This window comes from Kwoniella dejecticola, chromosome 7, assembly GCF_000512565.2.
Source record: "Kwoniella dejecticola CBS 10117 chromosome 7, complete sequence".
Classification (NCBI taxonomy): domain Eukaryota; kingdom Fungi; phylum Basidiomycota; class Tremellomycetes; order Tremellales; family Cryptococcaceae; genus Kwoniella; species Kwoniella dejecticola.
In genome coordinates, this window is record NC_089307.1 from 879,507 (window position 1) to 899,386 (window position 19,880).

A 19,880-nucleotide genomic window follows, 5' to 3' on the forward strand; every position below is an offset into this window, starting at 1 on the left:
ATATGAATGCTCAGCAGAATGACTCGCATGCACGAAGATGTCATGCCCAATGCCCCTAATCAGAGGGCTTTACCCTGTCACATCGTCATGCAACCATGCTGCTTTCTGCTTCTGCCAGTCGGTTGATGCAGACTGTGAGATGCACTATCGTCAATAACAGACCAGTCCTTCGAGGAAGGTGTTAGAGTCTTGAATACGATCAATCCTGGCCATGCCAGCACCAGAAGCTGAGTGGAGCGCATCGGTGTATTGACTTGGCCCCTGAGGACCGCTCTACAGGCTTCAGGTATAGTTAGGAATGATTAGGAATGCCACAGAAGTGAAGGATGCTACCGATTTACGATCGTTAAATAGTTAGCATGGTGAGAAGCTGTTAATGAAGGTGCTGAAGGACATAAGGGTAGGCTGTAGTCATTCTTGCCTCTTTTGCGGATCTTCTTGTCAATAATGTCATAACAATTGCGAGGATGGTGTCATAGCTGATAGCGATCAGGTGTGCAGGTTCGTTTTACAGGTGATATGAGCATTGCTGGCAAGCTGAATTAGATTGGGATCAGCTTCGCTCCAGCAGGACTGTCTGTCCGTGCTAGGTTGAGCCCCAGTAACGTTCACGATGTCCACGTTGAGGAGAAGAGATTCTTCTTGAAGATTTAGTCTGGTCGAAGATCGCGCCTTCACGGTTGGCCGGAGGTTTGCATGCAGGTCTGTGACCCTGTGGGGAGTATGCGTCACGGTTCGCTTCAGCTTTGCTTTCTGCTCCTCCTTAGATCGTTTCAACGAAACTTCTTCACTTTCGAGATTGAAGCCGGAATCCCATGCGATGCCTGACTCGCCAACGGGATGACATTCTTATTCGACTTGACAGCTCTTCATAGATGACCGGGATGAGGGTGTCTGTTGGCCTTTGGGCTCAAGATCACAAACGATTGTGCTCGTCAGCATACAAGCGGCAGGTATGCCTACGCTCAATGCGGCTGGCCTCGACTCCCTCAGGGAGATTGACTGTCACAACGACGCAGCGAGACCAGCTGTGCGTCGCCTGATATGTCAGAAGGGGGGACCAGAGCTCCAAGCAGTCTAAGGTCCGTGAATCATCCTTGCTGATGACCTACCTCGGAGATACCTGGTCGCATCAGCCATTGAGAATCGAGAAGTAGAGCTTCGAAACCTGATGTCGTGTGGTAATTGACAATCTGGGAAGGCAGCAGGTCACACGCCAGGAAGATCACTCGAACACACGAGGTCTTCGGCTTTAAAGGGTCGGCGGAATGGGCGGACAGGCTCAGGGGACGTATTCAAACTACTCAATTGATGTCTGATATGGTTCATAGTCAGTTGCAACGACATCGAGGGCGGGAACAGTTGCTTTCAGGCGCAAGAGGCAGCCTAGTCAGCGGAATCTGCATCCGGTTGGTGTTCAGTACTGCCACAGCACACGTAGATTTCTCGTAAGGACGGGGCGAGAACAATGTGAACAGTTTTGCATTTAGCGCCTGCGTTGTGTATCATTCTAACCAGCCTCTTTCCGTGAAGGCTTGCGAGAAGGTATCCTGGCAGTACTATTGGTGACCTGGGGGTTGGGATTGCGATTTTTCATCAAGGCGTTGGATCGTAAAGTCATGTTGACTGTGTCTGAGAAGAGGTCGGATTGCGTGTATGATTTCTGATTGGTGGGAGGTGTAGGCGTGCTTGAAGGAGCTGGCGATGCTGTCTCATCTAGAGCGATCTGTGATAAGGATGCTTGCGAAGAGCCTGAAGACCGGCGAGTCGTACTCGTAGGTCTAGGGGTTCTGTCAGATACGCAAAGCAATCAATTTTCAAGCAGTACTATACACTCACGAGTACATGGCCCCCCAGATATCTTCGGCTGAACCCAGAGTATGCCTGTGATTCGGCCTGACGGGGCGCCAGCCTAGTCTATGCATCGCCAGCTGGTCGCCTGAAGCTGCAGCCTTGAATAGCTTTTCTCGCTCCTGAGTACTCATCTCCTGTGGCGAGTCGGTCGGATCCGTTGAGGGCGACACTGCTGTTATGGAGGAGCGAGAGGAGTTGGAATGTATGGTGGAAGATCGGTTTCGAGATGAGGTGAACGAGCCGTGAGGCGCTAGAACTCCGCCCTTGTTCCTTATGCGAGGACTACGATCTTTGCTGGCTCGGCGACGCAAAGCATATGTACCTGAGTCTGATGCGGCTTTGATTGGTAGACCGGGGTCACTTGGCGTGCGTGGTACTGAAGATGCGGTATCCGCAACAACGGGCATTTCGCCAAGGGCAAGTTGACTGTTCGAGGAAGATGAACCGTTCTTCGGGTACGGAGGAAAGTATGATTGGGCATGATCGTAACCATCGGGTAAGGGGGGGCTGACCAGGAGCTCGCTAAGGCTTGGTAAGGTTGGAGATGAGAAATTTGGCTGAGTGGACATGCGAGGAGAGGACGAGTTTCTTCTGAGCAAAGATGGGCGATCTGAATTAGTCATATTTCTGGGTAGGGGAGTGAGGTGATCATTGATCTCTGTCGAGGAAACCGAACCACTGCTCGACATAGCAGCATCGGGAGGTGTAGGAGGGCTGTCGATTTCGAGCGGCGCAAGGGGTACTATAGAATCTAGGCTGAGCTGATTTATCGAGGCGCTGATATCTTCCATCCGGTGCTGCGGAGGAGGCTGCTTGGGCTCCTCTGTTGCAACAGCTGAGAGAGGTTTGAGATGAGCGGACGATGCACGCAAGCACAGGCAAAAGGTCGACTCACCCAGTGGCTGTTGAGGCTGCTGCGCTTCAGCATCCTGTGGGCGATGTGCAGGTGACCGTTCAGCTATGGCCATCCCCTTCTCTAGGTTGATTCGGCGTGAGCGAGATTGAGTATTGACTTGTGTATCGGCGTTGCTGAACAATGACAAGAAGAGCGAAGAATCAGATTATCATTTATGGCATGATAAAGAGACGTGAAAAGACAGTGCATGATGAGCAAACGCCGAGTTGAGAACGAGAGCAGAGAGTACTTTGGTACTGGAAATGTTTTCGATGGTGAGTAACAGGGTAATCATCGATGACATAAAACGAGGGGTTCTCTCGAAATAAACTTTTCATTGGGAATCACAAAGGTTATTCACCTCTGCGCCTTACACCCTCTCGACTCATACATCTCCCTCCTCCTTTGCTTTCCGTCCCCATTGCATTCTCGTTCGCCTGCTGACAGTCCATGGGATCCATCCAATTCATTCGTCTCTTACCTATGCCCCTTGCTTAGCTTTCTCATGTTTCGTTTTTTTCCTGCGTGCTTTACGAGATCTTTTCCAGTTTTCGGCGCGCTAGACGTTATTTTGCTTTCGGTCAGATGCGGGCCCTATCAACGTGCACTTGCAACCCTGATTATCAGACTGAGCTATGACTATAAATCTCTCTATATGCTCAATAATGGCAGTTGCGCTTGCTCAAAATGCGACAAAATCCATGATACACAGAGGATGAGCATTTTTTCGTGCATAATCACATGTTCGGGATACCCATCAGTCAGATATAAAGAAAATAGAGGAAAATATGGGTGTGTGTATGTGCGTATACGGCGAAGGGAAGCAGAGTTATCCAATTGTCATGTCTTCGTCAGGTTCAAACAGAAGGGTTTAGGCCTTTCTCTTGAGGTTAGTTGAGAGCTATCGGGTCAAGTATCAGCATACACCCTGCATTCTGCCGCGCTGATCAGCTTACCCATTCGAGACCCTCGTAAAGACCGTCACCGGAAGTTGCACAGGCCGCTTGGATGTACCACGATCGTTGTCGGAGAGAGTGAAGACCGAGTTTGTCCGTGATCTCGGCGGCGTTCATTGCGTTGGGCAAATCCTACAATGCTCTCCTCAGTCAGTTCTGTGCAAGACTGATCACGCTCGATGCTTACTTGTTTGTTTGCGAAGACCAAGAGTAAAGCATCCCTCAGCTCGTCCTCGCTCAGCATCCGTTGCACTATTAGACTCATCAGCTTGACCCTCCGGATAGGGCAACTCACATTCTTCTCTTGCTTCGGTGATACGCTCTCTATCGTTGGAATCGACTACGAAGATGATACCTTGAGTGTTTTGGAAGTCTAGCAATATACCGCCTTATCAGTCGCGCATTTCATAAGAGCAATCAGGACCAACGCACAGTGTCTCCACAATGGTCTGATCTTGTCTTGACCTCCGACATCCCATACGGTGAAAGAGATGTTCTTGTACTCGACCGTCTCGACGTTGAAGCCTGGCGCATCACGTCAGGAAAAGTTAGTCCGGTCGCGTGATCGCGTGTTCCAATGAGAAGCTTGGCACTAACCGATAGTGGGGATGGTTGTGACGATTTCACCGAGCTTGAGCTTATAAAGAATTGTGGTCTTTCCCGCAGCATCGAGACCAACCATCAAGATTCCTATTGACATTAACACGTGTGAGTAGAAATATTGAGAAGAATCGTCAAGCTGGGTGTGGACTTGAAAAGCAAGATCGACACGCACGCATTTCCTTCTTGCCGAAAAGGCCATTGAGCAGTTTTGAGATTGAGAGACCCATATTGAGAAGGAATCTATAGGTCAGAAAGAAGAGAGGTTGGGTTGAGCAGACGATTTATTCGAGATGATGAAGACTTCGTTGAGTTGAAGATGGTGATTATGATGATTATGATAACAACAGGGTAAGATGCTGTGGTGTTGGTGGTGGTGTCGGACGTGGCGTGGAGGGAAATCAGAACGCATTCAATGGGAATGAATCACACGTGGCGGCGATTTGAAGATAGGGTACTCGAGGCGCCGAATGTGGCTCTCAAGGGCAACGAGTAGTAGTAGAGTCTACCTTTACCTGACGTGGCATAAAGCACTTGGCATATGGCGGACGTCATGCAGAAAGATCAAGTAAGGCACCAACGATATATGTTTACATGATGCACGTTTGTGAGATTGGTTTGACAAGCCAGTCGCACGAAGAGGTCAACCAAAAAGACTATCATATCATTGCCCAAATACTCATCAGCCGGGTGACTTGGCTACATCATATACCACTCTCTTTCGCTCGAGCAAAGCTTTCATTCGATCCTACAGCGACTTCGATCCCATCATGAGTCAGATTGCCGATTTCTTCTGGCACCCATTCTCCTCGGCTGCCCTCAAGCTGTTGCCAAAGAGAGGCGCAGGACTCAGAGCTAGAAGCAAAAGAGCCGATCGAATACCTGACGAGTAGGTCACGCAAGGACCGGTACATGCTACTCATGCATCGATCTGACCGATGTTTCGCAGTCCTCAACGACCCCTTCTAACCGATTATCATTCGATCAACGACCCTACCATCCGTGTTAGAGTGCCAAGTGAGTGTGAATGTCCGGTTAATGGTTGTTGCAGAGACTAATGATGTACAATCTGCTAGAGAAAGTTCCAACTCCAGTCAAGGTCGAAGCAAAGGTCTGGTTTGCCAATGAACGGACATTCATCTCCTACCTCTCGATGGGCTTGCTGCTGTCGACTATCGCCTCAGGACTACTCTTCGGAGCCAGGGATTCTCCGGCAAGATGGTTTGCATTCGCATACGCTCTGATGTAAGTCGAGATCCTCACGAAGAGTGCTGACTGTCATTCAGATCCGCCGGTGTGCTGGCATACGGATGGGCGATCTTCCAAAAACGATTGACAATGATATCCGCACGAGATGCTGGTAGTTTTGGTGAGTTCATTAGGAACAAGGACGTAGCTGATTACGCAGACCTGCTCTGGGGTCCCATGCTTATATGCTTAGCACTATTTGTCGCCATCCTTGCCAATTTCATATTCCGTTTCCAAGAAGCTCGAAAGGAGCTCGGCGTCAACCCTCTGTCGCTGCAAAACGCATGGTACGAAGCGGGTGTGAAAAGCTCCTGGATGTAACAGGAAAAGCATAATACATTTTTCCAGAGCAGATTCGACAACAGTCATGCATAGCAATCCCTTCACCAATTCTGACTGTTCTACTTTCTAAGCGGTTCCAGTCTCCTTATAGGCCTGGTGAAGCGAGATATCAGCACTTGCTGTATGTAGACTCGGCAACTTGAAAAAATTACGTACATTCATCTCTGCGTCGAGTTCCTCAGCCGTCTTCTTGGCTGGCCTCGGAGGTCTAGGTCTGGCTCCACCTCGTCCTCGTCCACGACCCCGAGCATTACCACCGCCTCTGACAGCGGGAGCAGCAGCGACCCGGGAAGCGAGGGATTGCGCTTGGTTGGGATCAATCGCGATTTCGACCTTCATTGGACGTTCTGGAGATATCGCAACAAAGGTTTTCAGATTCGTCAGTTCAGTTGAAGCGAGACTAGCATCAGTGCCGAGAGGGTCTCGGCGTTACTCTTCTAACGCCCCATAAGGCTTCGGAGGGGTTTGATCCTCATTGTGCGTCATCTTGTACCAGTAAAGGACAGGTCGAGACGAGAAGAACGGCCGGGGAAAAGGTTGAGCGACATCAATTGAGACAAACTAACGATTGTCGATCATCCTATTGTGGTCTACTCAAATTAGTAGCTTTCCGTCCAAGACGGCGACTCACAAGCAGCGTGGGCTTTGTTGGCATCCCCTCGGTTCTTGAAAACTACGGTGGCAACTCCAGTACTCTTACCAGTCGAGTTGTAAGACATTTGCACGGTTCGCACAGGTCCAACAGTGGATTGCATGAGATCCTATGAGATGACAATGGTCAGATAACTTTATCACAAGAAAGCAGGCAAGGCGACCCTCGCGAGTAGAGCCTCACCCTGACAGCAGCCTCCGTCACGTCTTGAGGAAGGTTACTTATGATGATCTTGATGGCCTCAGCAGTCAGGGGCTTAGCTGGAGCAGCAGCTTGCGCGGCAGCCTTGGGTACGGTTGAAGCATAACGGGCTCTAGCGGAGGGGGCAGCGGCACCACCACCTCTTTTGCCGCCTCTTCTGACCTTGGGCTTGGCGGAGATGATCTACGTGAAATGAATAACAACGGCGTAAGGGGACTGAGCTGAGACCGAAGGGTAATGCGATCAAGTGAAAGTTGGACCGACCTCGTCGAGGGACTTGTCGATATCCATTCTGTGTGTGTTCCGTCAGTTGCGCAAGTGAAGTATCGGAAGACAATAGTGCAAAGGAGCTGCTGATTGAATATGATTGAGATGAATTGGGAGAAGAAAGATAGACGAAGACAACAGCAACAACGCGATGCCAAAGGTTATGACTACTATCTGACTTGACGGTGTTATGTAATCACCGCAAATGTGGCACTCTTGTATAACTCGTAACTATGACGCACTTAACTCAGTCACGGCCTGTTTACATCTGTCATTCCTCCCATGCACCCCGTCCCATCTCATCCCATCTCACCTCGTGATTGTGAACAAAAGATAGCATCACAGGCTCACGCACACCCTTGAAACCATCTAGCCCCCCTCATCGAGCTCATCGGATACCATTAGCGCTTGATTAGCATTCAACCGCGGAGAGGAGCCTCACCTCGATGGTTTCTGCGCGTCCACCTCCCAACCCAGCTCGGGGTCGAGTGCCCTATCCGTCCGCCGCCACCTATATACCCGGCGACACCGATAATTCACCAGCATATCTCGGCACATCGGAACCGATACAGAAGACTACGTCTCGTGACTCAGAGCGAGAAAGACGGGTCCAAGGCTTGAAGAATTGGTGGAAGGGTTTCAGAGAGCATGAGAGGCTGGAACGAGCAGAATCGTCTCGTACGAACAAGCGGGGCGTGTTTGGCGAGCCGCTATCCGAGTCTATCGAGTATGCTTCTGTCCAAGTCTCGACGAGTGGACCAGATGGCTCATTATACGTGTGGGGGTAAGTACATAGGTAGACCTCTCTATAACCAAGCTAACGTCGTGCACAGCGTCATACCTGTCGTTGTCGCAAAGTGCGGATTGTATCTGAAGGAAAATGCTACTGGCGTCGAAGGGACTTTTCGGATCTCTGGATCAGCCAAGCGGATGCGAGACCTACAAACGCTGTTCGACACCCCGCCCAAGGTACGTCATTCACCTGTGGGATCCTGGCTGACAAATGAATCGCAGTATGGCAAAAACATAGATTGGAAATCTTTACCATATACCACTCACGACGTAGCCACGATCTTCAGGCGGTGAGTTGGGCATTCATTGAGCGCTATCGCTGATCTTATCAGATTTCTCACGCAGATGCCCGTAGGTCACACCTCGACAGGAACCCCGCTGACTGTCATAGGAATCTATTATTCCCGTTGACTTCTATGAGGACTTCCGAAGTCTGCTCTCTTCCAATCATTCCGGGTCTCTCTCTCTGGATGACACAATCGCCTCTTACAAGAGTCTCATTCAGGCTCTCCCGCGCATCAACCTGTATCTCTTACTCTATGTTCTTGACCTGTTAAGCGTCTTTGCTCGAAGAGCCGATAAAAATTTGATGACGGCACCAAGTAAGTCTTACAACGTTGGGAGACTGCTGACCAGAGCCAGATCTCGCTCTAATCTTTCAGCCGGGAGTACTATCTCACCCTTTGCACCAAATGCGGCCAAAGGAACACGTGCTGTCGCAGCAGGTCCTGGAGTTCTTGATTGAGCATCAAGACCATTTCTTGTTGGGCATGGAATTAGTGAGTGGAGAACTTCGCCGAACCGCCGCTGATAGGCAGAAACCGAAGAAAAAGCGGAAGGAGAAGCCAGCGGTCCCTCAACCACCGCCTTTAGTGAAGGCGGATTCGGACATGATGCTGCCGTCCGAGTCGGACGACGAGGCTCCGGCGGGAGGTTACTATGTAATCGAAGGACCCGGCCGTCCCACTTCACCCGCTTCACCGTCATCGCAGCCGTCTTCGACGGTTCCGAATATAAGCGCAAATCTGCTCCCCTCGCCGCCGATTAAGACGAAGATACCGCCTACCGAATTGATGGAGATGTCAGAATCAGACGAGGATGCGCCTCCAGGCGGTTACGAGGTTCGCACGGCCAATCCTGCGTCAGCGCGAGCTGCTCTGCTCGCCAAACCCCCGACCCAAATCCAAATCCAATCGCCAAATAAACGAGTCCCATCCATTCAGCAGGAGGCTCAAGGTCGGTCTGGGGCGCCTACGCCGGCAACAAAGGGCTCATCCTTAGCAAGGAGGAAGACGGTACCTGCTCGGAAACCAGGAGACTCTGTTTCCAGGATCAGGCGATCTGCGAAGGAAGCACCGTGATTTGTGAGACTGGAATTTATCAATCCGATTGGGACACTTTCACTTGGTTGTATGTTTTCTGTAGCCCGATAGAATATGACTTTATGCGTGTAATGACAGATGTTAACGCTTTGATGACCGAGAATGCATTGTCGTTTGTACAACGTATTATATACAATTGATTATAGATATCTATCCTATGACGCCCATTTCAGATTACGCCTGTCTAGTCCAGCTCTGGTTACATTGTGATGAATGGCTTGGAGTGCTTGGTCAACTCCACTCTCCGATCTAATCTTCTCTCCTATCCTTGCGGCCTTTTCTATCATGACCGTGTCAGTTGTCGCCTTGATGAGGGCGTTTGCGATGTCATCGGAACGCAACGAAGGTACCTTCAAACCCACACCAAGCTTGGTGACCCGAACGGACCAGAAGAATTGGTCGCTACATTTATCAGCTAAGATCTGGCGTGGGAGGCACTCACCCGAACCAAGGCTTGATGAGCGTCGGCACACCCGCTCTCAAGCTTGCTCCGACTGTCCCCGCTCCGCCGTGATGCAACGCTGCTTGAACTGTAGAGGAGTTAGCATAGCTCAAAACGCATCAAACTTACCCTTGGGGAACAGCCACGAGTGTGGTATTTTTTCCACGCCGAAACAGTTCGCTGGGAAGTCAATGTCTTGACCTTCTTTGGCGGGATCGCCCCCTCGAGATGACCAGCCCTTGGCAATGATTGCTCGGACGTCGGCTATTAGGGGTTCATCAGTGGATTGTCCACACGAAAGCGATGCGCTTACCTTTTTCCACCGCCTTGATGATGCTCTTGGTCATCTCGTCAGGCCGGGGCACGACAATGGAACCGAATCCCTGCTAAGGTCAGTCTTCTGCTAATCGCCTTATCCGACTCACAATATAGACCAAAGGTTTCCCATCCTCTTTCGCTTTCGCAACGAACTCATCCAATTCGGGAGGCGGAGACCAGTCAGTGTCGCTGTCTTCCAGGTTCCAATACCCGGTAATTATGATATCGTCATGCCAGTCGAGCGGTTTAGGCACCACTGCTGAGCTGAAATTGTAGAGAAAGGGGACTTTGGTCACTGAAAGGGAGCTCATGTCAGTGGACTTGAGGCCGAGGTATTTCTTCCTCCACCGGTTGATTTGACCGGCTGTCGCCTTCCACATGATATTGTCGAACAGGACATAAGTGGAGTAGTTGAAGCTCGGACCCATCTCGAAGGCGGGGACCATGAAGGCATGAGGATACGCGGAAGTTCTAGTCCAAGGCATGGTGAAAGCTCGGAAGTAAGGGATCTTCAATGCCTCTGCGATATGTATACCGGCCATAGTGGAAGGACTCTCGATCAGCACATCCGCGTCGTGACAAGCTTCCCATGATTCATAGAGCACTATGGCAGGGATCAGCGTTTGCAGAGTCAACCTCAAGCACAAGCTTACGGCTGTCAAGCCACTCTCGGAAACCACCGAGCGATTCCTTGAAGAAGCCAGGTGAGAACATCTTGTGCTCTTGACTCAGCTTCATAAGCGCTGTCGGATCGCCACCGGCCTGTCTGTGCTCTATGCCATAACCCTCGATCCACTTTTTGAATTCGGCTAAAACTCTTGTGAGCAATCAGTCGCTTAAGGTGGTCACTCACGATGAGTCACGATGACGACCTTGTGACCATCCTTCAACAAACGAAGTCCTAGAGCTATGTACGGTTGTACATCACCCCTTGAACCAATCGTCAAACAGACAAATGTCCGAGGTGTGAGTCGCACAGTGTTGGTTGTGATTTTGTTTGCGAGGAACGGCATGTATGTGACGGCTTCATCAGGGAGTGATTTCGCTTGATACATAGTTTCCCTGCTGGGCGCGAGGATGTCGGCGGGGTGATTGTCTGCACTCAAAGGTTGCGGCGACTCTGCTCTAGGTATAGGCGAAGGCGAAGGATCGAATTGCGGAACTGGAGGCTTTTGATCGCTCATGATGCTGCTGGAACTAGGCTCGGGCCTATGTACAAGTAAGGAGTTTATTTGCGAGATTACCTAGAAAAGCTCATCAACATGTTGGCGTTTCGAAGTCTTGACTTACTTGATCTCGCGAGTCCTTGTTCCAGAATTCAAATCGTAGATCACGATGCCCGTGAATGTGCAAAGCCATGCCTACAAATCCGACTTTTATGCTTGGTGCACTGGTCGCACCCTTGAGATCCTCTACGCGGAAACGGTACTGATGGAGATATCAATAAGGTGTTTCCGACAGGGAAGACTCACCTTGATATCGGACCCAACAGTGTTCCTCCGCCAGAAGCAGACATAATGGGGATTGACGATAATATGACCCCGAACAGGTACAAACCCGGATGCGACGTAACAGCGCTTGACTGTGTCACTCGTTAGCGGAAAGTTTGCCATGATAGGCTTCCACTTACTCCACACTCCTTCATCCTCTTTCAAGCCGAATACTTTGGCTGCCATGCTTGCTCTTTCTGCTTTGCGTGCCGCTCGCAGCAAAATATCTCCGCTTGATTCCTCCTCGCCGATGACAATCGATTCTTCGGAGTGCGTGGAAGATCTGGATGAATCCATCAATCGATCCAAATCTTCATCCGTGGCAACGACATCGTGACCGGAAATTTGGAAAACCACGGCTGGCAGTTGTGCATCTGATTTGTATTTCCGTTGGGTCGCCGCGGCGACCGTTGTTTGCAAGGCTTTAGTGAACCAAACTTGCTCGTTGAAGACTCCGATGTTAATGTCCATATGGTTGCCCGTATTTGATTTGGTGTCGTCGAGAGCGAACGGAGCAACATTATTGAAGAAATGCGTCCGGGCCGGCGACGCTGACCGATCTGCTGGCGGTGTGCGAGGAGAAGAAAACGAGCGTTTCAGGGATTCCGCTGTTGGTGTCCTGACCTTGTGCACAGGCTCGTCTTCGGTTGTGATATCGCCCTCGACAACTTGATTTGAAAATGTACAGACATCCTTCTGCTTTGTCTGTTCCAAGCTGACTTCAAGTCCGACCAAAGTTGCGAATGAATGATAAGGGCTGACACCTTTAATGAGTGTTCGGTCGAGCGGAAGACAGCACCGAAGATACGACCAATCGTCTGACATGTCTCCTTTCTCCAATCTCCACTTGGCTTTGGCATTCTTGTAAAGAGCCCCATCAAATGCCCGACGCCACTGGGCTGCAGACTGCTCGGTATCCACGGTGAAATGGGTTCTTCTGAGGCCAGAGGGCGTTTCGTGAGAAACATAAAAGTCACACGGATGTTTAGGATCATAAGGGTCGCATTGCCGGACGGACGAGACTAGGGAGGGGAAAGTCAGCTGCTGAGCGTCCTCGACCGAACGCACTTACATAAAACACTCCGTATGGGTCGGACTCGGTCATCCTCGTTAGCACTGGCGTAAGTGGTGACCATTTCCGGTGTCAATTCCATCCACACTCGCTTGGCTTGTTGTATGCCGGATCGATGTATTGTGACTGGACCGGCATAGATCACATCTGGTCCTCCTCGTTGATCAGGCGAATCTGGGGAAGACGATTCCTGTTCAGGCGGTATGACCGCGTGAAAGAGAAGCCGATGAGTGGTCAGGTGGAAATTACCGAGCATCATAACACCTCTGCGAGACAGTCAGCGGCGCTTCCATAGGGCAGCAACTCACTTGAACAGGGCACCCTTGGTATCAGCTAGCATCCGTTCCGGTTCATCTCCCTCCATGAGTCCCGCTATATCCCCGAATTCCTCTATTATCGCGGCAAGTTTTTCTTCATCAGAGACTTCAGGGTGCACTCCGATAGCGGCGGAAGTGGTCGCTTGAGTATCTATTGAGGCCTCATCGCTGATTTCTGGGGCGAGCTCCGGAGATGGCTCGACAGCGACTTGCGGGAGAGTGGGTCTTGCTCTTGCATGCTTCGGTCGCAATGAAGTCAAATTGGACAAGGACATGGCTGAAGACTGTCAGCTTTGCATCGTCGAGCTGCATCTCACCTGTCAGTCTAGCGCTAAGAGTGTTTCTCTCCTTCTCGGTCTCTTTGAGGGTTTCATCTATCCATCTTTGCAGTCCTTCCCTATCCTCCTCGAGACTCTTCTTCGCAGCTGCGTCATCTCCCACAGCGGTTGAGCTCTTGGATATCCCGGAGCTGCTGGCTTCGTCTTCATCGCTGTCCACTTCAGGCCCTGCAAGACCAGAGTCCGTGTTGCCGCCAGCCATAAACTTGAACATATCAAACAGCTGACAAGAGCATGGCATTCCGCTTCGGGTGACTTGTGTGGGTGTGCGCGCTGGACCTGGCGTTATAGGCGGTATCTTTGTGTCATTGGGAGTAGCATTGAGGCGAGGTGAAGCAGAGGGAGAACATTGGAAGATATTGGTGAGCTTTTTGGTGACAACGGGCATTATAAAAGGTGACCCAGGTCGCTAAAGCGAAGAAACGGGTCGAGGCAGAGTCTGAGTCAGCCTTGCGGCATAAATCTTGATTACGACACAGATTGATTGAATCAGCGAATGGCCTTCGTGGCGTGTGTGTGTTTGAGCTGTACGTGGAGTATGACCGAGACCCGGTATGTTTGACCTGTGCAAGAGAAGATGAAGGGAGTGCAAATTAGACGATGAGGTGGTCATCCGGCTTAGCAGTAAGGTATACGCTGACAAACCAAAGATATGGTGCTAAAACGGATTCAGGCACCGTTGTATGCTTTATGACCCTGACCGAGATGCATTACTAGGGATCTACGAGTACCAATATGCAAATTACCATTTCCGATAACCGGTGGTCGATTGCTGTTTTCGGATCCTATTCGAAGTCATGGATATGTGTAAACATTTGAGAATCAGTCGCACGCCGACCAGTCTTCGATGCTGCCTTCCCAGTCTGCAGTCCCTGTTGTCTGCTTCGACCAAGCATGGCGAGACTCGCAACATAGCAAAGGCGAAACGCTTGCCGAACGGGCAAAGAGAAGTACGCATGTTCTGCAAAAGCTGAGATGGTATCGCATTTCCAGATCAAATTTCGTAGTCATCCACTGGATTACACTTCAAACCAGCTGTACTCCAACTGACATTCTCACTTGTTCTCCGAGTATACGACAGATCTTCGACAAGGGCTGATCGTCTAATAATCTTCAAAACCTGAGCAGGATCTCAGGTCGACCTGAAAGTCCGGTTAATCCGGGTAGAAGGGGACGCGTCGGCCTCGGTGATCAGTGGTGACGGAGGCCGTCCTTCTGCCCGACTTGATTTGGCATTTCTTGTTTCGTCATCATGCTTCGCTAATTCGCACAACTTCTGATGACGTCTGACACTGTCCACCTCGCAAACTCGAATCAGAGTGTCATGAGCAGTCGGGTGAGGATTGAGATCAGATAGCTGCACTGTGTCTGGCGGAAGATCTGTAGGAATTAGCGATGACGAGGTCTACACCAATCGTCCAGGTTGGTTGTCAAAACACCTACTATTACCTTTGCAGCTGACCTCAGCGGGGCGCTGAGTGGGCTCTGTGGCGACGTTTTTTCTGCCAGTTTCAGGCTTTGAGAGCCTTTGTTTTGCCACTGGCCGCGGTTGCCCGCTTCCTCCGGACGTTGTCCTGGTCCGTCGATACTGCCTGGTCCACCGCACGGTCCAATCTTCGTCTTCATCTGCCCGCACCTCTGTGGGATACACGAGGCTATATATGTCATTTTCTCTTTGAGTACTATCGCCTTGAAGCCAAAGAGCTTCACGCTGTCGTGCCAGCTGAGTGTACCCTCTTCGTCCGAAATTGAGGGCTATACGAGCTCGCCGTCGTATACGCTTCTTGGCTCGGTTTCTGATGACATTCACATGCTTCAGCCAAGCCCACAATCTGTATCGCACGCCGCGAATCATTCAGGCTCGGTAACTCACAGGGAACCAGCCGTGTAGCTGAGGCAAGCCATAATCTGAGGTTTAGACTTGAAGATCCAAGTTTGCCAAGATGTGACCTGGAGCGACACGGCAATCGATCGCAACAGGGGCTGATGACTTGGACTTGTCGATCTAACTCAGGCCAAAAGTTTGCAAGGAGAATGCAGGAAGTAGAAGACAAGATGCATAAGACGCTACATGTGACACAAGTGAGCGATGTCCGGTGGGCAACGATAGGTTTCGCCAAACACTACTCGAAGGCAGTCCGTGCTTTCCATGTCATTACATGCACGTGCCCTGTTACCCAAATCTGATTATCTATCACGAAGAAGCTCTTATCTACAGTTTGGCTCTGACTCGCTCTGCTTGCTCATCGGTGACAACAAGATTGTTCATTCTCTTTATCATTCCCGAAGCATCCTGATCGATAGTCTTCACCAGATCTCGACATGTTGGGATGTCGTTGATGAGACCTACAGCGATACCAGCACTGCCAGTACAAGATTAGCAGGCCATTCCGATGCCATCGACGGTCGACTCACGACCATATGCCCGCATCGTGATCTCCCGTTTCGTACACCTTTTTGCCCCTCGCACCCGAAACCAGATCGCGCAGCTCCTCAAATTTGGCCCCGCCCGGTCTACGTTCCAGTCTAACTACTTCAGTGGACACCGCATTCCGGTATACACGAGCAGTATTACGCAGCGTCCTGTGAGGCATGATCAGCTTTCGTTTGAACACCATGGGAGCCTTCGAACCCACCTGAAGATGTGAATTGTATCTTTCTCGGTCGACTCGACGATCTTCTCCTTGATTTTCTGATGTATCGGTGATTCCACCGTGCACATGAATCTCGTGCCCATATTCACGCCCTGAGGATTAAGCGTTATCTCAATGACCGTGATAGTGTGACAACATAGCACTTACTGCAGCTCCCAAAGATAATGCTGCGACCAAGCCTCTGCCATCGGCGAACCCGCCTGACGCGATATAGGGAATTGATAACTCGTTGGCGGCGCGTGCAAGCTGACCGAAGTCGTGTTAGGACTAGCCAAAGGCGCCATACGGAACGACTCACCAAGACTAATCCTCCAATGTCGTCTTCACCAGGGTGTCCAGCGCCTGTGTGCAAAGTCAGCACACCTATCAACACAGGACATGATCGGGACTCACATTCAAAGCCATCTATGCTCAGGACGTCGACTCCCATCTTCTGGCCAGAAAGAGCATGTTTGATTGTCACACATTTATGTATAATGAATCTTTTTGGAATCGGGTCGGCATCCGTCAATCCGGGTGGTTTATACGATTTGATGTATTCGATCAGAGGTTTGGCTGCACGGCGCAAGTTTACTGACTGCATTCAACATGATGAATCTTAGGACTTACGATTATTCCCAGCCGTTTCGAAAATATCTACACCTTCTTCCAGAGCAGCTCTAGCGTACCCAGCACTACAAAGCAGTCAGCAGGATCAAAGATGAAGCTTTTTGTTACTGACTAGTCGGGGGGATTTATAGAGGGTAGAAGCGTTATGTTCACTCCCTGTTAAATGCTTCAGCGACAACAACCTATGCTTGTCTCCGAAACTCACAAATCTCCCCTCATTACCACCTATACGTCTTCGGGTCTCCCTTATAGCCTCACGCAAGGCGTCCGGGCTTGGCTGCGTCAACGCTGTCAGCATGCCTAGGGCTCCCGACACAGCTACCGCTGCAGCGAGCGGGGGCGTGCCGACCCATTGCATGCCTATACCCTTCTCAGCGCTTGCCAGTCCGAGTTCGACCACTCAGCTCACCACCTTGAACGATAGGATACTGCAGAACTTGGGATCAGCACTTGGACTGGTCTGAATGACAACTAGACTGACCTTGATCCCCAACAAACGGGTCAACTCTGTGGCTATCGGCATGGCTACAAAGATATCGCGAGTAATGCAAGGTGTTGAGACGCCAAGGTAGCGATGGGCTATCAATCGGGTGTTGTTTGCTTGTGTGTGTTGTGCGTTATGTGCGTTATGTTGTCCCTCCGTTCTGTGACGAAAGAGGGAGTGAGGATCACTTTTACTTTTGATCCATTCGTGTCATTCAGCTTGCTCGGCTATGTTGCATAACCGGCCACCGGCTCATCCGCTGGCTCATTCATCGTTCTCGCACCGCTCACGACTTCGCTTTGGTACAACAGTATCATAGACAAGATGCATATGAAAGTGAATATCAGGTATGTGGCAAGAGGAGGGATACATATAGGTCATTATCATTACAAGCAGAGTCTGTCGGCTTCTCAAGGAATATATATTCGGCTATAGCCATCGACTCTATGATAAGAAAAGGGATCAGCAACGAGTCGGACCATCTTGGTCAATCACTCACTTCCTTCGGCAGCATGGACACATATGATCTGGTGCTGAAAGACGAGCTGCGAGACTTTCTCGGCAGTCGTTACAGAGAGCCAAACATCTAAACCGCATTCAGCTGCTATGTCTTGAAGACTCCAGCTCCACTCACCTGCAAGGCCAAAGTATCGTATCTCGCATCTGGGTCATACACACCACACACGCTCTTCGTCTCTCTTCATCGTCTTCATCCCTCTCATGGCTCGCCGAGACCATTCTTCGCTCCTGAGCGATGGTCTGCAGTCCCAAGCTAGGGGAAGGAGAGGGGGATCCGTGATTTAAAAGAGCAGCATACCGGCGTCGAGTCAGGGGAGTTGGTGTACGCGAAGTGAGGTGAGCGAGAAGTACAGGTTGGATATCATCGCCATCCTCGTGCGGTTGAGCTATCAAGTCTTGGTAAAGTGCTTCTTCTTCCACTTCGCTGTCGTCACTTTGGTTGCTGGAAGTAGAACTTGCATCGTCTTCCCAATCATCTTCGTCGTCCTCGATATGGGCTTGCCCAAGTAAGAACTGATTGTAAGACACCGCTTCTCCTGGACGTTGATGCACAGCCACCCCGCTCGACGCAGCTGTGCTCGAGTTTGACGCCGGGTTTGCTCGTCTTTTTACTCGCTCACTCTTCAAAGCTTGCACTTCATTCACACGCCTGGCGAGTCGTCTTCGGGCAACTGTCAAAGGCGGTTCACGCCAAGCTTCCCTTCGCCATATCCTCCACTGCCTAGGCCCATACCACCACCGTTTCATCCAGAGCTCCTTGGTCATTCTCACGGCCTTTTTCCCGAGCGGTGTAGCCAGGATTGTTCCCCATACAAACGCTCTAATCCTGGTTACGCAAGCGCGCCAGAAGGCTTTCTGTTCTTTCCAGTAGACGCTCTCTGCATGGGGGTTCGCCAATTCGGATACTTCAATGTTGGTGATCTCCGTGTTGAAACCGGTACTGACACCGGTCAGAAAAGTCTTGTGCACATCGCTGCCGGTTGCTGACATCTCGATCCAAGGTGCTCGATTCTCTTCGATTGTGACCAACTCGTTCCGCAAACCGGAATATTGTGTCGCTTCGATGCACGCCGTGCCGATCTTGAGCAATGTGACGCCAAAATCATCGTGTCTATCAGGAATCACACCTTCGTGCGGGAGAAGACTGACCAGGGAGGGTATGTAGCCGTAAGTGAAGATATATGTGACGGCTTTGAGGATTATCGTAAAAGTTATGACCACCGAAAGAAGCAGCGCCATCTGTTGGTCAGCGGTGTCCGATACGGAATGACTTACCAGGTGCGTCAGGAACGTGAAACTGGGGAACTTGAGTGGAGCCGTCGATAAAGCATACACGAAATGGCCCAATCCCAATGATCCACAGACAGCAGTGGGAAGAAGCAGGTTGTCTCGCAATTCAGGCGATAGTTCGATGGCTTGTAGCCAGGCAAGTTCGGTCAAACCCAGCCATAGCTGAAATAGCGCGTGAGCATCGGGTCGAGGCCGGATGTTGACCCCGATTGGGTGATGGTGAGTGAGAGGCGAGGAGTAAAGATGTAAGAGGAATGAGTAGCCGAACTGCAGAACCGGTCAGCAGAGGTTTCCGACGCGAGAGCGTAGAGGCTTACAAGGTTGAAGCTCGCACCAACATCTCGCCTTCTCCTGGATGCAAAGGTCAGTGAGACATGTCCGATATTTACATGAACCGACTTACGACCTGTCGAGCCCGTTTGACAACCCTCCCCAAGCTAGACCAGCGCATACACTGACAAATACTTGCCAGCATACCTTTTCCATCTCCATCTCACCGGCCCAATTCCCTATTCTATGCAAGAGGCGCTCATGCATCCTGCCCGAACTAAACTGGGGCCATACATTGGCCACTTGTAGGAGTACCACCGTGAAGATTACCCAGGCTCGGGTGAGAGCGAATACACCTGGAAGTCGAATGTACTTTGGCGTGGAGGGATGGGTCAGTGCCTGAGAAGCCATATGACGCAACCTGTTCAGACCCGTTCGCGGGGGATGAGGAAGCGGTGGCGGTGGTGGCCTTGGTCGACGGACAATATGGTGTATTCGATTGAGAAGAATGGCCTAGAGATAGAGGCAAATCAATTGGGATTCGCGCCAAGCTGTTAGAACATACCATGATGACGAGAAGAACACCATATCCTGATCCCACAAAGCTCAAAGGCCCGACTCCACCCGCGAACGCTTTCCCTTCTCCAGGCTCCTGGAATAGATCGTTGGTATCGACACTCCCGTTCTTGCCTGCTGAGCCCAGTGGTTCGGTGCCATTGCCGCCGGGCGAAGGCAAGGAGAAGATGAGCTGATGGAGGAGTTGAGACAGGCGTGAGCCCATGGCGGTGAGCATGGGCATCATGCGGCGTGTCTGTAGCTCTTCTGCTGGCGGGATCACTGTCACACGGGGGAATCTTTTGATTGCTACCGATCAATGATTATTGATCT

At 50.8% G+C, this 19,880-nt stretch overlaps 9 protein-coding genes across 9 annotated transcripts; 3 read left to right on the forward strand and 6 right to left on the reverse strand.

The window, feature by feature from the left end:
- Positions 1 to 1,510: 1,510 nt before the first annotated feature.
- Positions 1,511 to 2,822, reverse strand: I303_105957 (uncharacterized protein; the record flags this gene model as incomplete). Its single annotated transcript, XM_065969277.1, has 3 exons — positions 1,511 to 1,781; positions 1,840 to 2,689; positions 2,750 to 2,822. The coding sequence occupies 3 exons, from the start codon at positions 2,820 to 2,822 to the stop codon at positions 1,511 to 1,513; spliced, it is 1,194 nt and encodes a 397-aa protein (XP_065825349.1).
- A 798-nt stretch (positions 2,823 to 3,620) lies between these two features.
- Positions 3,621 to 4,535, reverse strand: I303_105958 (ADP-ribosylation factor; the record flags this gene model as incomplete). The annotated part of the gene is made up of 7 exons (XM_018409268.1): positions 3,621 to 3,650; positions 3,706 to 3,837; positions 3,893 to 3,957; positions 4,001 to 4,078; positions 4,138 to 4,230; positions 4,303 to 4,395; positions 4,481 to 4,535. The coding sequence occupies 7 exons, from the start codon at positions 4,533 to 4,535 to the stop codon at positions 3,621 to 3,623; spliced, it is 546 nt and encodes a 181-aa protein (XP_018261540.1).
- Positions 4,536 to 5,075: 540 nt separating this feature from the next.
- On the forward strand, positions 5,076 to 5,874 carry I303_105959 (uncharacterized protein; the record flags this gene model as incomplete). Its single annotated transcript, XM_065969278.1, has 4 exons — positions 5,076 to 5,194; positions 5,255 to 5,322; positions 5,382 to 5,550; positions 5,670 to 5,874. The coding sequence occupies 4 exons, from the start codon at positions 5,076 to 5,078 to the stop codon at positions 5,872 to 5,874; spliced, it is 561 nt and encodes a 186-aa protein (XP_065825350.1).
- An 87-nt stretch (positions 5,875 to 5,961) lies between these two features.
- I303_105960 (uncharacterized protein) lies at positions 5,962 to 7,039 on the reverse strand (the record flags this gene model as incomplete). Its single annotated transcript, XM_018409271.2, has 6 exons — positions 5,962 to 5,988; positions 6,052 to 6,242; positions 6,462 to 6,485; positions 6,596 to 6,656; positions 6,731 to 6,931; positions 7,013 to 7,039. 6 exons carry the CDS (start codon positions 7,037 to 7,039, stop codon positions 5,962 to 5,964), a joined length of 531 nt encoding a protein of 176 aa, XP_018261543.2.
- A 422-nt stretch (positions 7,040 to 7,461) lies between these two features.
- I303_105961 (uncharacterized protein) lies at positions 7,462 to 8,218 on the forward strand (the record flags this gene model as incomplete). The annotated part of the gene is made up of 4 exons (XM_065969279.1): positions 7,462 to 7,799; positions 7,849 to 7,984; positions 8,030 to 8,097; positions 8,140 to 8,218. 4 exons carry the CDS (start codon positions 7,462 to 7,464, stop codon positions 8,216 to 8,218), a joined length of 621 nt encoding a protein of 206 aa, XP_065825351.1.
- Positions 8,219 to 8,499: 281 nt separating this feature from the next.
- I303_105962 (uncharacterized protein) lies at positions 8,500 to 9,168 on the forward strand (the record flags this gene model as incomplete). The annotated part of the gene is made up of 1 exon (XM_065969280.1): positions 8,500 to 9,168. The coding sequence occupies one exon, from the start codon at positions 8,500 to 8,502 to the stop codon at positions 9,166 to 9,168; it is 669 nt and encodes a 222-aa protein (XP_065825352.1).
- A 176-nt stretch (positions 9,169 to 9,344) lies between these two features.
- On the reverse strand, positions 9,345 to 13,554 carry I303_105963 (uncharacterized protein; the record flags this gene model as incomplete). Its single annotated transcript, XM_065969281.1, has 13 exons — positions 9,345 to 9,591; positions 9,638 to 9,719; positions 9,761 to 9,895; positions 9,945 to 10,014; positions 10,057 to 10,553; positions 10,603 to 10,758; positions 10,803 to 11,193; positions 11,240 to 11,377; positions 11,422 to 11,531; positions 11,580 to 12,461; positions 12,512 to 12,777; positions 12,820 to 13,003; positions 13,146 to 13,554. 13 exons carry the CDS (start codon positions 13,552 to 13,554, stop codon positions 9,345 to 9,347), a joined length of 3,567 nt encoding a protein of 1,188 aa, XP_065825353.1.
- A 1,824-nt stretch (positions 13,555 to 15,378) lies between these two features.
- I303_105964 (uncharacterized protein) lies at positions 15,379 to 16,952 on the reverse strand (the record flags this gene model as incomplete). The annotated part of the gene is made up of 11 exons (XM_018409274.1): positions 15,379 to 15,529; positions 15,582 to 15,749; positions 15,803 to 15,912; positions 15,968 to 16,066; positions 16,119 to 16,162; positions 16,214 to 16,375; positions 16,430 to 16,494; positions 16,542 to 16,585; positions 16,635 to 16,789; positions 16,839 to 16,857; positions 16,911 to 16,952. 11 exons carry the CDS (start codon positions 16,950 to 16,952, stop codon positions 15,379 to 15,381), a joined length of 1,059 nt encoding a protein of 352 aa, XP_018261546.1.
- Positions 16,953 to 17,323: 371 nt separating this feature from the next.
- On the reverse strand, positions 17,324 to 19,791 carry I303_105965 (uncharacterized protein; the record flags this gene model as incomplete). The annotated part of the gene is made up of 6 exons (XM_065969282.1): positions 17,324 to 17,357; positions 17,413 to 17,499; positions 17,548 to 18,989; positions 19,040 to 19,073; positions 19,126 to 19,505; positions 19,558 to 19,791. 6 exons carry the CDS (start codon positions 19,789 to 19,791, stop codon positions 17,324 to 17,326), a joined length of 2,211 nt encoding a protein of 736 aa, XP_065825354.1.
- Between the last annotated feature and the right edge of the window lie 89 nt (positions 19,792 to 19,880).